Source organism: Equus asinus, chromosome 17, assembly GCF_041296235.1.
Source record: "Equus asinus isolate D_3611 breed Donkey chromosome 17, EquAss-T2T_v2, whole genome shotgun sequence".
NCBI lineage: Eukaryota > Metazoa > Chordata > Mammalia > Perissodactyla > Equidae > Equus > Equus asinus.
The window spans coordinates 11,576,001-11,590,168 of NC_091806.1; the positions used below are offsets into that span (position 1 = coordinate 11,576,001).

Consider the following 14,168-nt stretch of genomic DNA (forward strand, 5'->3'; position numbering starts at 1 on the left):
GGTCAAAAGGAAATTAAAGGAATAAATGTGAACAGTTATTCTGTGGAATTATTAGGAAAAATAAACACTGCCAGCCAATGTTCAGTCAGATCAGCACTTAGAAATTATCCTTGGTGTGCAAGTAATAGACTTGAAATTGCTTTTGAAATCTCTCCAAGACTGTCCCTCCCATTCAGGATCATGTCACCGGCTAGTGAGTTAAGTTGTAAAAACTCCAATTTTCCTTTTTTTTTTTTTTTGAGTAAGAGTAGCCCTGAGCTAACATCTGCTGCCAGTCCTCCTCTTTTTGCAGAGGAAGACTGGCCCTCAGCTAATATCCGTGCCCATCTTCCTCTACTTTATATGTGGGACATCTGCCACAGCATGAGCCAAACGGTGCCATGTCCGCACCCGGGATCCGAACCAGTGAACTCCAGGCCGCCAAAGTGGAACGTGTGCACTTAACCGCTGCACCACCCGGCCAGCCCCCAATTTTCCTTTAACTTAGTTTTTTAAGGCTAAAATTCTAGGCACTTTCCAAGATCACCCTCCACCTTGCCACTTAAGATACATAGCTGGCAGTAACCTTTTTCTTGTGCAATACTCATAATAGAACCAAAATACCCATCTCAGGAAACTTGGCAAGACTGTTAAGAGTTAAAAGATTGTCTTAGGAGGGAGACAAAGCATACTTGGGTCACAAGTTAAACTTTACAGAGAAAAAAAATGTAACAGGACACCTCTGTTGCACAATGAATAGAGCTAGTTTCCAGTCACCTCTTCATCATTCACTCCTATCTCAATGACATCATTGTACATATTAAGCTCAACATCCTGCCAAATGGAACCCACTCTTTTATAGAGTAGGATGCTGATGGGAAATAGCATTTGGAGTAGAAATAAACAGCAGATAATAATCCATAATTGTTTTTAATCTTGAGGATGAGTCACCCCTAATTTATTTCCAAATTTCTTCTGTCATCAGCTGTTCATTTCTTTACTTTGAAAATCACCAGATTAACACTGCCAGAGGCAGGTAGGAAATGAGCCAGCAGGACAATTCAGAGGTATCACATGGTGAGTGGCTGAGAGACTGCGGACAAGACAATCCTCAGGAAAGTCTCTTTTTTGTCCCAGCAAGGCACCAATGTGTGAACCTGATTAACACTTTCATTATTCCAATCAGGTTATTTTTGTATCAGTATAATTTTAGAACAAGACTTGGTGGGGGGTTGTTTATTCCCTGGGAAATTCTGTCCATCACTTGGCACACAAGATATTCAAGTAGGTCTAACTCCAGAATTCATTTAAACCAAGAAATTATATTCCTTTTACCTCTCCTTTTTAATACTTTCACATGCCTTCTTTATTTCCTAAATCTTCCTTCTGTGCAAGGAATTTCAAAGCAGAAAGGTCAAACGGACATTCTAACATCATGATCATAAGAAATGCGATCTCTTTAGATGTCAGCTGTCAAAACCTGGGTGAATCGCCTCTGTCCACCAATCTATCAGGGTCTTTAGATCTCCTGTAAAGTGTAAGCTTGCTATTTTGTTTATATTTGACTTGTCTTCTTTAAGCTGATTGGGTTTTTGTTTTTTTTTAAAAGATTGGCACCTGAGCTAACAACTGTTGCAAGTCTTTTCTTTTCCTGCTTTTCACCTCAATCCCCCAAGTACAGAGTTGTATATTTTAGTTGTGGGTCCTTCTAGTTGTGGCATGTGGGACGCCACCTCAGCATGGTCTGATGAGCCATGTTTGCGCCCAGGATCTGAACAGGTGAAACCCTGGGCCGCTGAAGCAGCGTGTGTGAACTTAACCACTTGGCCACGGGGCTGGCCCCTGATTCGGTTCTTAAACCCATTTAGCCTCTAACGCCTACTCAGGGTTGGAAATAGGAGACTGGAGTCCAGATGTTCTCCCTAGAACTAGGCCCAAGTCATAGTCCAATTATTGCAGAAAGACTGAAGATGGACGTTTCAGACTGCCCCTAATAGCATCTTAAAACACAAAGCTGCAAACTCATATTAGTAGCCATTTACTTGTCAGAAGACCATTCCCCAACTTTAATTTTTTTACACTTGCCTCAGATTATGCCTATATAGGCAGCACAGTAGAAAAGCTAAAATACTATCCAAATAATTCAGGACAAACAATATAATTTTCATTTGAAATCTCTAGATAATTGAAACCAAAAGAAGTCTTCTGGCTAGATGCCATTTTCCCCTTTGCTTTGATTTCGTAGGACAACCATAAATGTCTGCAACCAGTGAGCTTTCAAATGAGTGGTGCTCAACCTGCAGTCCAACAGATAGTAAGGAATTCTTGTCTTGGTTTTGGTTTAGTTAATAAATTTGCAAATGAATCAAGATATTCTGGCATGGTCTCAACCCTTCTAAAATACCCAGATTAAATGTCAGTTTGTGACAAGTGTCCACACACTCAGTCATGCTAGATGGTGGAACTGTGTGGGGGGTGGTGAGGGGGAAAGTTTGTCACGACTCCTTCTGAAACTTCTGAAAGTTCCTCTCCCCCTCCTTCACATTAGCTAAAATGAGTGAGCATCAGCTCCTGACGGATGCGGTCAGCCTCTAGGTCCAGGGACTCCATGTGCTCATATTCTTCCTCAGGGGGCTGTTCCATGGGTCCTGTCACTGGAGAGGACCAAACATCCATCCCATGCTCCAAGGAGATGTTATGGAGGACACAACAGGCCAAGATGATGTGGCTGGACTTCTCCGGTGAGTACTGCAGAGCCCCCTTGGATCCATCCAGGCAGCGGAATCGGGAGCAGAGGGTTCGGAAGGTCTTCTCAATCACGCTGTGAGTTGCAGAATGGGCCATATTATAGCGATATTCGGCTGGAGTTTCAGGAATGTGCAGTGGGGTCATGAGCCAGGTGCGGAGAAAGAAGGAACTGTCACCTGTGGGGAAGGCCCAAAGAAATCATAAATCATTATAACTGGGATACAAATGAAAGGAAAATCCAGGAACATGTACTGGGAACAGACAAGAAAACACAACAGCTTCCAGAGCCAAAGCGTACCAGAAAAACCAAGAGGGAAATGCTGTGGTAGAGAAGGCATGCCAGTGTCATGAGCAGGAAGACATGAGTCTTGGCTGGGAATATCCTTGGTTAAAACCAACAGACAAAAACGGCTCATAGCTAAAGAAAGTCAAGTCTGAAAGAATGTTCCTAGGAAGGAGGTAAAGGCGCTGGAGGAAATAAAATTTCTGGATTTTCTGAATTCAGATATTGTTCTCTCACAAAAGATTAGTAAAAACCTTCACACAGCAAGCCAACCTTCAAAATCTCTAAAGAGCAAGAGTGCAAGAGAGATAAAAGAGAATTCTGCTAGGAGATCTCAAACACTTTGGAGGAAAATGTCTAACTTTACCATTAAAATGTCAGGTCTGAAAGCACTACCTAGGGATTTCAGAGTATTTCACGGACAATAATCATTTATTCTCCCAGTAATAAGAAAAATAAAAGTCTCAGCATCTGTGGCAGAGATCAGAACTCAGGTGTTCTGCCCCACTAGATATTATATACACTAGAACAACGCCTTTGTAATAAAGGAACTGTTAGAATTCCACATTAACAAGGACAGCATAAATATAAGGATGCAAACATTAATCGTCAGTGATAAGGAAATAAAATCAGAAGTCAATTAAAATAATATACACGAGGCATTTCCCTCAGGCGACTTCCTTATCAAATGATCCTGGGGAGTGCTAAAAACAAAACAAAAACTGGGGCGCAATGTCCTATTACAACAGTATAATGTTTCTATAAGGTTTAATTGTCCTGACACTACATCTGGCAGATGAACTGTCTCACACAGAGGCACAACTGCCTAGAAATACAGACAGGCCCTAGGAGTACCAAGTTGCACAATCGCTGTGTTCCTGACCTACCATCAATTTTGGTAAATAGCTATGGTCTGTTCAAAGAGTGCTAGACATTGTTCCAAAACATATAGGACTCCTTTGTTTTAGAGGGTTACATTTCTAAGAACTGGATTAACTTTAATTACAAAGTTATTTTACTGAGATGTAGTTGACATATAACACTGTATCAGTTTTAGATGTACTGGATTAACTTTTTTTTTTTTGAGGAAGATCAGCCCTGAGCTAACATCTACTGCCAATCCTCCTCTTTTTGCTGAGGAAGACTGGCCCTGAGCTAGCATGGACCTCAGCAAAAAGAGGAGGAAGACCGGCCCTGAGCTCACATCCATGCCCATCTTCCTCCACTTTATATGTGGGACACCTACCACAGCATGGCTTGCCAAGCAGTGCCATGTCCGCACCTGGGATCCAAACCGGCAAACCCCAGGCTGCCAAAGCGGAATGTGCACATTTAACCACTGAGCCACTGGGCTGGCCCCACTTTTTTTTTTTTTTTGTAGGGAGAGATTTGCCCTGAGCTAACATCTGTTGCCAATCTTCCTCTTCTTTTCCTTTTCTCCCCAAAGCCCCAGTGCGTGGTTGTATATCCTAGTTGTAAGTCCTTTGAGTTCTCTGTGAGCCACCCCCACAGCATGGCAACTGACAAACAGGTGGTGTGGTTCTGCGACCACGAAACGAACCTGGGCCACTGAAGCAGTGAGAGCACCGAACTTTAACCACTAGGCCATCAGGGCTGGCTCTGGATTAACTTTAAGTATCTAACAAGCCTCACAAAGTTTGCAAATTTTATATTCAGCTGACTTCCCTGCCCCACCACCCCCAAGTACAACCTATTTTAATTGAACTCATCCCTACTAAATATTAAATTTAAGAAACTGATGTTGTAAATAATAATGAAAATAATATCTATGACTCACTGAATATCTACCATGTAGGAGGCACCATGCTGGGCACTTTAAAAATATTAACTCTTGGGGCTGGCCCTGTGGCTGAGTGGTTAAAGTTCCATGTGCTCCACTTCAGTGGCCTGGGTTCACAGGTTCAGATCCCGGGCAAGGACCTACTCCACTCATCAGCCATGCTGTGGAGGCATCCCACATACAAAGTAGAGGAAGACTGGCACAGATGTTAGCTCAGGGCAAATCTTCCTCACATGCACACACACAAATTCTCTCTTATTATCCCATCCCAACTCTGCTGGGTTAGATATTATTGAACTCATTTTATAAATGAGAAGATCAAAGAGATGTCAGCCGTCCTTTGATATGTCAGGCAAAGGAAGAAGGAGCTAGTCACTAAATGCTAATGGCAGACTCAGAGTTGCCAAAACAATGGTGTAATGCTGTAAAAGAGAATAATACAAACATTTAAGATGAATGCCATGGCATGGAGTTACTAAATGATATCTGTTAAACATTTCTCTAAGAAACAGTATGGGCCTTAAACGGGGAAACCTACAGGACAAGCTAATTAAAGTAGACCTTTTATAAAATGCTCCATCGTCATTAACTGGTCATAATCCAAGCACCACTGGCAGACAGACACATGGGAGGGGATTAGGATCAGAACTGCTAAACAGATTACAATTGCTTACATGATCAGTCATCCATAAGACATTCTGGCAGATCTTACCCAAAGCTGTTTAACAGGACTAGGCCAGGAGCTGAAGAAGTAAGGACTCAGGCTGAATTGTTTGCAGGAAGAGGTACATTTAGAGAAGAAGAATTAGGTAATACACTCTGAAGGGACAGATGAGAATGAGGACATGAAGGGATGACACCCATGGCGAAAATATGCTAAAAAAACCCAAAGGGGAATCACAGCTAATTCTAGATTTGGCAAATCTAGAACTATTCCACAAATCTGACAGTGTGAAGACATCAGCCATCTTATCTCTCTCTCTCTTTTTTTTTTGGTGAGGAAGATTGGCCCGGAGCTAACATCTGTTGCCAATCTTCCTTTTTTTTCTTTTCTTTCTCCCTGAAGCCCCAGCACATAGTTGCATATCCTAGTTGTAGGTCACTCTAGTTCTTCTATGTGGGATGCTGCCACAGCATGGCTTGATGAGTGGTGCTAGGTCCACACCCAGGATCTGAACTGGTGAACCCCAGGCTGCCAAAGGGAAGCACATGAACTCAATCACTCAGCCACAGGGCTGGCCCCTTATCTCTTTTTCACTTTTTGGAGGGGAAGATTCACCCTATGCTAACATCTGTTGCCAATCTTCCCCCTTTTTTCTTCCCTTCCCCACCAAAGCCCCACTACATAGTTGTATATAGTTGTAAGTTCTTCTAGTTCTTCTATGTGAGCCGCTGCCACAGCATGGCTACTGACACACGAGTGGTGTGGTTCAGTGCCCAGGAACGGAACCTGGGCCACTGAAGTGGAGCACACTGAAGATTAACCACTAGGCCATCACGGCTGGCTCTCTCTTTTTTTAACATCTTGTCATTCCTCACAATCCTGCTAATCTTCTCCTGCATTACCCCACTGTCCACACATCCTCCAGAGACCAGTGTTTTCCAAACTTAACTATTTGTCCAAATCATTTAGGGCACCTGTTAAAAATGCATGTCTAGATTCTTTCCTTGAAGATTCTCATTCCAGAAGTTTTTTTTTTTTCTTTCTTCTTTTTCCTTCTTCTCCCCAAAGCCCCCCAGTACATAGCTGTATGTTTTATTGTGGGTCCTTCTAGTTGTGGCATATGGGACACCACCTCAGCATGGCCTGATGAGCGGTGCTAGGTCCGCGCCCAGGATCCGAACTGGTGAAACCCAGGCCACTGAAGCAGAACGCACGAACTTAACCACTCGGCCATGGGGCCAGCCCCTCATTCCCAACATTTGAAGTGGGGCCCAGTGGTGTATATTTTTAATAAATTCCCCAGATGAGTCTTTTGATCTGGAAAATTTGTGAAACACTATACTGGTTCAGGGGTCTTCAAACTAGTTTTCCTGTTAGAGCTCATGGAGGCTTTCCAAAGGGTATGTACAAGAACTGATAGTACTAAGGTAATCTATTTCACATGTGTATGCTTTCCCAACATCCTTAGTGCCTAGCATGTGCCCTGGTACCAAAACTGGCCCTAATAAACATTTGTTAAATGTTGTTACAATATCCATTTCTCCTACTTCCACTCTTCTTGTAAAGAGAGGAATCAGAGATGTATATAAAAATTGGTCACAGCTTTCACTTTTCAACTATGTCCTGTAAACAACTAAAAAAACTACTTTAAAGCTATCATTCCAACTGAATCTGGGGTCCCAAGGAAGGAAAAGAAAATCAATTAATTCCTAAATGACCTTAAAGTGCTAACAAAAGCAATATTTGAGGGCTAGCCCTGTGGCATAGTGGTTAAGTTCAGCGTGCTCTGCTTCAGCGGTCCGGGGTTCAGGGGTTCAGATCCCGGTGCGGACCTAGCACCGCTCATCAAACCATGCTGAGGCGGCGTCCCACATAGCACAGCTAGAAGGACCCATAACTAAAATGTACAACTGTGTACTGGGGAGCTTTGGGGAGAAGAGGGAGAAATTAAAGAGAAATAACTCCCGAGTGTCTATTACATGTTAAACGCTGTGTTGTGTTATGTGCATGTGCAGTGCAGATATGATTAGTGGTTTTGAAAGAGAGGTCTTCCGATCTTTAATGCATCTTTTCATCTCTCAATAATATGTTGTAGGGGCCGGCCTGGTGGCTGAGTGGTCAAGTTCATGCGCTCCGCTTTGGCAGCCCAGGGTTTCACTGCTTCAGCTCCTGGGTGTGGACCTCGCACCGCTCATCAAGCCATGCTGAGGCAGTGTCCCATGTAGCAGAACTAGCAGGACCTACAACTAGAATGTACAACTAGGTACTGGGAGGTTTTGGGGAGAAGAAAAAAAAAAAGAGGAAGATTGGCAACAGATGTTAGCTCAGGGCCAATCTTTAAAAAAATAATAGTAATATGCTGTGGGGCTGGCCCAGTGGTACAGCGGTTAAGTTCACACATTCCGCTTTGGGGGTCTGGGGTTCACCAGTTCAGATTCCGGGTGCGGACATGGCACCGCTTGGCACGCCATGCTGTGGTAGGCATCCCACATATAAAGTAGAGGAAGGTGGGCACAGATGTTAGCTCAGGGCCAGTCTTCCTCAGCAAAAAAGAGGAGGATTGGCAGCAGATGTTAGCTCAGGGCTAATCTTCTCACCCCCCCCCAAAAATAATAATAATATGTTGTTGTATACAAGATAACCCTTATCCTATTCCTCACTTAAGAGCAGTACTTTAAGAAAAACAAACAAAAAAACCCCTACGCTGTCAGGCTCAAGGGTTTTATGACTGTTAACTAACTGTATTCCTCACAGCTGTACAGTCACCCCACTTTGCACTATCCCATATTGAATGGATTCTTGTCCTACTCATATCACTAAGCCAGGCTTTGCGATGGCACTTGGGCAGATCTGTAACTGAGTTCCTACAAGAACTGTGTAAGTGCACTGTCTCCTATCATTTTCATAGAGACATCATAGTGACAATCATCAATGGCAAAAATCCTATCTCATACTTGTACAATACTTTATAGTGAACTTTGATATATATTACTTAATCTTAACAATAGGTATTACTGCTGTTGGTATTATTTTCACCATTTTACAGATGATAAAAATTAAAGCTCAATTGTATGGATGTCCTATATTTAACCAGATCTCTACCAGTAAGTATTTCAACTGTATTTAAAGGGAATGTTTCTGTAGGGTTGTTGTTTGCAACTACAAAACACCGCTGCAATACAAATTCTTGTATGCAATTTTGTTTTCCATCACCAATGTTCATATTTATGAACATGTACCTCCAAGATAAATTCTTAGAAGTGGAAGGCCTGGGTCAAATAATATGTTTTTAAGTTCTAATAAATGTCTTTAAATGTTGATTAAAAAAAATTAAGGCTCAGGGCCAGTCCAGTGGTGCAGTGGTTAAGTTGGCACGCTCCACTTCGGCGGCCTGGGGTTCGCTGGTTCAGATGCTGGGTGCGGACCTATGCACTGCTTGGCAGGCCATGCTGTGGTAGGCATCCCACGTATGAAGTAGAGAAAGATGGGCATGGATGTTAGCTCAGGGCCAGTCTTCCTCAGCAAAAAAGAGGAGGATTGGTGGTAGATGTTAGCTCAGGGCTAATCTTCCTCAAAAAAAAAAAAAAATTAAGGGGGCTGGCCCCGTGGCCGAGTGGTTACGTTCCCGCGCTCTGCTGCAGGCGGCCCAGTGTTTCATCAGTTCGAATCCTGGGCGCGGACATGGCACTGCTCATCAAACCACGCTGAGGCAGCGTCCCACATGCCACAACTAGAAGGACCCACAACTAAGGATATACAACTATGTGCCGGGGGACTTTGGCGAGAAAAAGGAAAAAAAAAAAACCTTTAAAAGATAAAAAATTAAGGCTCAGAGAGTTCTCATCTCAGGGCTCATTAAAAAAAGGACAGAACTGAGACTCAGGTCTATAGACTCCCATGTTGCATTCTACTCTGCTACATAATTTTCCTATGGCTATAAAATGAAGCATTTACATCTGCCAACTTACCAAGCAGCCAGCTATCTTTGTGCATTCCAGCTTCAAACTGACTGCTGAGAGAAGACTGCTGCAGCACAGCATAGTCCTGGAGGCTGCCCGGCCAGTTTGTCTCCACAGTCATTAGAGCCCCTCTGATGTCACACACCATCAGGCAATTTAAAGAATGCAGACCTTTGCGGTTCACATAGGAGAGGTCTTCAGCATTTGGCGCCTTGATTGCCACATGGATACAGTCAACCACCCCTATTACCCCTGGCATCCCTGCCAACTCATAGAACTCATCCTTCAGAGCCTGCATGGAGGACTCATCAGCTGGAAAGTGAATGAACTGTGAGGCTCTTTCCACAAGTGCTTCGGTGACATTGGCAACACATCGACTCATCGATGCCTGGCTGATACCAATAGCATCTCCCATTCGAGTCTGGAAGGAACCTGAGGTATAGAAGCCCAGGGCTGCAAGGATCTGTGTCTCTGGGCTAATAGCCCTGGATCTCTGAGTAGGTCTGGAAAGACTTGTCCCCAGGAGCTCCACCAAGTAATAAATGAACTGTCGAGGAAACCCATACATGGACATCAAGTATTCATCTGTCACATCATCCAGCTTAAAGCGGTCTAATGTCCGGTGACCTCGGCCATACAGCAAGAGATCACAGTCAAGCACTGTTATCGGTATAGCCATGGTACACGCAAATGCTGTCTCTCCTTTCCTCTGCTACTTTTCCTGAACCCTTCCCAGCGAAGATGTTCGTGCAAGAAGATATTTAAGGAAGTGTCAGAATTCAACAGCTAACCATCAGTTAAATGGCTCTGGCATTTATAATCTTCTCTCTGTAAAGGTTAAAAGAAAAAAAATTAGAAACCTACCAAAGACTTTAAAGGGATTCAAAGGCTACCCCAACTCCTTTTCTCAAATTTTCATTTTGTGCAAGCAAGAGCTGCAATACCTGTAACTTTGGGTCTTTCTCCACCAACTCATGGCTGCATGACAGCCTTGCTTTGGTTTAAAGGATAATGGGAGCTGAATTTCGGTGGCTCATTTAATGCCTGGCATTTGAACTGGGAAGAGCAAAAGATTAATGGAGGTCACGGCACAATTATCCACAAGGGAAAAGAGGTCTGCTCCTAACTATACAGGCCACGAAGCAGCTGACATAAGTCATAACTAGCCGGGGCAGGGATTAGTCACGGCGGGTTTCATTATCCACAGCCCTCTGGCTCCACAAGTACCGGATGGATGTGCGGGGTGCTCAAACCAGTCTAGCAAGGGAGAAGGGGGCAAAAAAATGCCCGCAACCCAGCCTGGTGGACGCAGATTGTGTGTTCTAACAACAAGCTTTCCTCTACTCCCAAGAAATCCAAATCGTGAGGCTGAGGGCTAGGAAGTAAGAAAGACTAGACAGGTTCGAAGGAAGGCGCGAAAGAAGAGGCTGGGAGAGCAAGGGTTGGGAAGCCACTCCGCCGCTTTTAAAAGGCACCTGAGAAACGCATACGGAAGTCTGTCTGCAACGGCCACTCAAAGTCAGGCAAGGCCCGTCACCCACCTCTCGGCGGCTGCCAGGTTACCAGCCGCCCTCCCCGCCCTCCCAGCCGGGTGGGCCCTCCTCCGGAACCGGCGCGGCTCCCCAGCGGCCACGGCGTCAGCGCAGGCACCGCCCCCTCCGCGTCAGCGCCCGTCCCACGCCGCGTCCTCACGGCCGCTGCAGCCGCGACCTGCGGTTCGCCGGCGCACATTCCACATGCGGCCCAAATGTGATCGCTCTTTCAAAAAGACCCCTGTGTAAGCCTTTATTTTCTTCCTAGGCCCTTGAAAAAATCAGTGAAAAAGAGTCATATGGAAAGGAAGTCAACTTTGATGGGAATTTCGAAGATAAAGGAGAGTAAATACGGCGTCCATGTTGTAGCGAAAGTGCGGCTGAGGTTAGGCAGCTGTATTTCCCCCATGGCCCTGTCCCTCGCCCTCCGCCTTCACCGAGCGGATGAAAACAAACACTAACGATGGCGGCGCCGGGAAGCGAGTGGCTGCTGGGCTTAAGGCAGGAGTGACCGCTTGAGCTGTGACGGGAGCCTGGAAGAGCGCCGGTCGACGTGAGTGCGACAACTCGCGCAGTCCTGGAAGCGAAACACCCGGGGCCTGCGAGCCACGAGCCTGCCGAGGCGTGAGGTTATCTCTCTGTGACCCGTGCTGTCACTGCAGCTCCGGAGCGCGGAGCCCTCGGCCAGGAGGCGCAGCTGGCCGGCCCCAGGCCCCGGCCTCCGTAATGAGAGCTCCGAGACACTCTCTGTGTCGCAGCTTCGCAGGTACTCACTTTTTGGGGGGATACCCCCAGATCTCTCAGCGCCCCCGGGTGGGAGGCTATGGATCTGCGGCCTGTCGGGACCTCCTTGTGAAGCCGAAGTGGGTCAGCCACAGTCGGGCCCCCTGAGCTTTCTTGGGGGAGGTCGGGTTGGTTGTAGGCCCCATTGGCCCTTGATTGTTCCTAGTCTTTACAAAGGTCCCCAGAGCTTTCGTGTCTATTTTCTTAGCTCTTTGGGTTAAGCCGTAAGGCTTTTGGGAGGTAATTTGGGGGGCCATAACTCCGGGGTTGGGTAACAATACGAGTGAGGTAGGTTTTCATTCAATCAAGATTTGTTGAGTGCCAAATATGTACTTCGCGTAGGTGAGGGTGACTGTTGACTAGTGACAAAAGGGACACAAGGTTCACGACTCTCTTCTTACTGGCAGTGGAACGACCCGTGGGAACCTGCGATCCATTCTCATTCAATAAATCTCTCGGTAAGTGGCTAAGCTCCTTCTTGGGTTCATCGCTAAGTCAGCTCAGTTTTCGCTTTCCCAGTCAGTTAGTTCCCAGTTTGCCTGGTCAGTTCGGCCTAGCATTTTCACTTTTAGCATGTTTTTCTCTTCTGGCCATCCCACAGCCAGAGAGAAAGACAGAGAAAGAGGTCAGACTCAAAAAATTAACTTCCAGGTTTTTGTGTATTGTTTTATGAGTGTTAGTCCTTTTCACGTGTGGATATGTGGCTCCAACTAGATAAGTTTTTTTGGTTTTGGCTCCATTTTTCAGCTCAGCAGAAGTCATAAATGCTTGTGGAATGGAATCTTGAGTTAGTATTTTTATTACACAGCGTATGATGAGTAAGTGCTGAAGCAAGTGTCATATATACTGATCTGTATAGTAAGATGCCTGTAGTTAATTCCTGCATTATTTGAAAATTGTACCCCTTTGGGTATAAAGTTAAGAAGGCTATGGCAACTTTCGAGATTTACGTTTCGTAAAAACTGCAGACCACTGGATTTTCCATTACTGTGCTTACACCTAAACGGTTCTTATTGTATATTATATTTTTTTCCCTCAAGAGTAGATAGTAAAATTGAAGCAGAACTACAGATTTTCAGCTACTAAACACTCCAAATTAAATTGTTTTATTTGAGGATTAAGAATCAGCTGGAGACAGTTGAGTCCTACCATATAAGCATACTGGAATTGTACTGTATGGAGGTGGGGGCAAGAAATCTCTTTTTTTCCCATTGTCTTTCCTGCCCCCATCCACCCAACTGCATTAGCTTATGACCTCCGTGACTAAGAGAACGGTTCATGTGACCTAAATGCAAGAAGAAGCCTGAAACATTATCTTTTGAGCTTCCAAAGACCCAAATCTTACTACGTAAGTGATTTTTCCAGGATAATTTTGACTATTCAGAATGTACCCACTGCAGAATTTATTGCACCCACACAATAAGGTGCATTCCCAATACTCTGCAATTATGTTTTGCTCAAGTGGGAGTGGAAGGTGTTTATTTTTCTTTTTAAACACTTTTTATTTTATTATAGGAAAGATGAATAATTACATTCATAACACTGTGGTTGAAGTGCTGCTTAGATTATGAAGAATGAAGAGTGCAACTAAAACATTTCTCACTGTTATGACCCATTATTATTCAACTTGTTTTTTTATTTTTATTTTTTAATGGAAGAAAAGTACGTATATAGATTCACTGATTACGAAATGCAGGCTATTCAGATAATGTTTGAGCTACCATATTGCTTAAGACTTTTTTGGCTCATGTGACCTGAGAGTCTTATAATATGTACACTTTACTAAAAGTTTATTCTTGAACAAAGCTTGCCTAAACTTTGTGTGTGGATGATTTGGAAATCATTTCCAGCTTGGAGTATTGAGCTCAGTAAGATGAATATCCATAAGGCACCATTTTTACATGCATGGATTTAATAGAGGAAATGGTGCATGGGATTGTGTTGGTCCTTGCTTCCTCTAGTCAAAGTGCTGAGACCAATAAAAACTGCAAGAAGTCCCTGATAGGATAAAGGCAGTGTAGCCAGAAAGAATGCAAAGGAGGCTATCTAGTCCTTTCTGTCCAGGGGAATCAAGGAACTTTTCTTAAAGTTTGGGTTTTAAATCTTAAAAAGATTTTAAATCCTTAAAGAGATTTTAAGCTCATTTTAAATAGTTGATTTTAACTGTAGAGTAAACGTGGGCCAGTTTATTAGGAAAATTCTCTAAATTCCAGTCTCGGTGGCACAGGAAATTTGTCTTATCCCAGTGGTATCCCGCATATGGCCTTGGTTACAAAAGAAGGGATAAGATTGTGAATCCCACTTAGAAGAATAACTCAATTAACACGCACAGTTGACTGTTGGTCAATAGTATCTTCTTAGTAAAAATAAAAGTAAATAAAGAGTTTATAGAAGTAATAACTTAGTATTGTTATTTTGG

The 14,168-nt window shown here is 44.0% G+C and overlaps 2 protein-coding genes across 13 annotated transcripts in view; one reads left to right on the top strand and one right to left on the bottom strand.

Moving 5' to 3' along the window:
• Nucleotides 1-239: 239 nt before the first annotated feature.
• On the bottom strand, nucleotides 240-11,099 carry HARBI1 (harbinger transposase derived 1). 3 transcript variants are annotated; one of them, XM_014861292.3, is made up of 3 exons: nucleotides 10,976-11,099; nucleotides 9,444-10,262; nucleotides 240-2,903 (listed from the first exon to the last, which is right to left on the bottom strand). In XM_014861292.3, the coding sequence occupies exons 2-3, from the start codon at nucleotides 10,111-10,113 to the stop codon at nucleotides 2,524-2,526; spliced, it is 1,050 nt and encodes a 349-aa protein (XP_014716778.1). In that variant the 5' UTR covers nucleotides 10,114-10,262; nucleotides 10,976-11,099; the 3' UTR covers nucleotides 240-2,523. The 3 variants fall into 3 exon arrangements, with proteins under 3 accessions (XP_014716778.1, XP_014716779.1, XP_014716780.1); XM_014861293.3 differs by having other exon boundaries at nucleotides 674-2,903; nucleotides 10,910-11,045; XM_014861294.3 differs by lacking the exon at nucleotides 10,976-11,099 and adding an exon at nucleotides 10,379-10,973 and having other exon boundaries at nucleotides 674-2,903.
• Nucleotides 11,100-11,388: 289 nt separating this feature from the next.
• Nucleotides 11,389-14,168, top strand: part of ATG13 (autophagy related 13) — a 41,242-nt gene continuing 38,462 nt past the window's right edge. For 3 of the 10 annotated variants that reach the window (XM_014861298.3, XM_070487609.1, XM_014861301.3), the window contains exons 1-2: nucleotides 11,389-11,732; nucleotides 12,157-12,207. The gene's annotated coding sequence lies outside the window, so the exon portion shown is untranslated. Of the gene's footprint in view, nucleotides 11,733-12,091; nucleotides 12,208-14,168 lie in introns of all 10 variants that reach the window. The other 7 variants (XM_014861296.3, XM_070487610.1, XM_014861299.3 and 4 more) reach the window with 5 other exon arrangements.

What these genes read in the sequence shown, in the direction of transcription:
- HARBI1 (XM_014861292.3), bottom strand. Translation starts at nt 10,113, where the DNA reads ATGGCTATACCGATAACAGTGCTTGACTGTGATCTCTTGCTGTATGGC. An exon ending in CAAAGATAGCTGGCTGCTTG is followed by an intron (nt 2,904 to 9,443) that starts GTAAGTTGGCAG and finishes CCTTCCCCACAG; the next exon opens with GTGACAGTTCCTTCTTTCTC.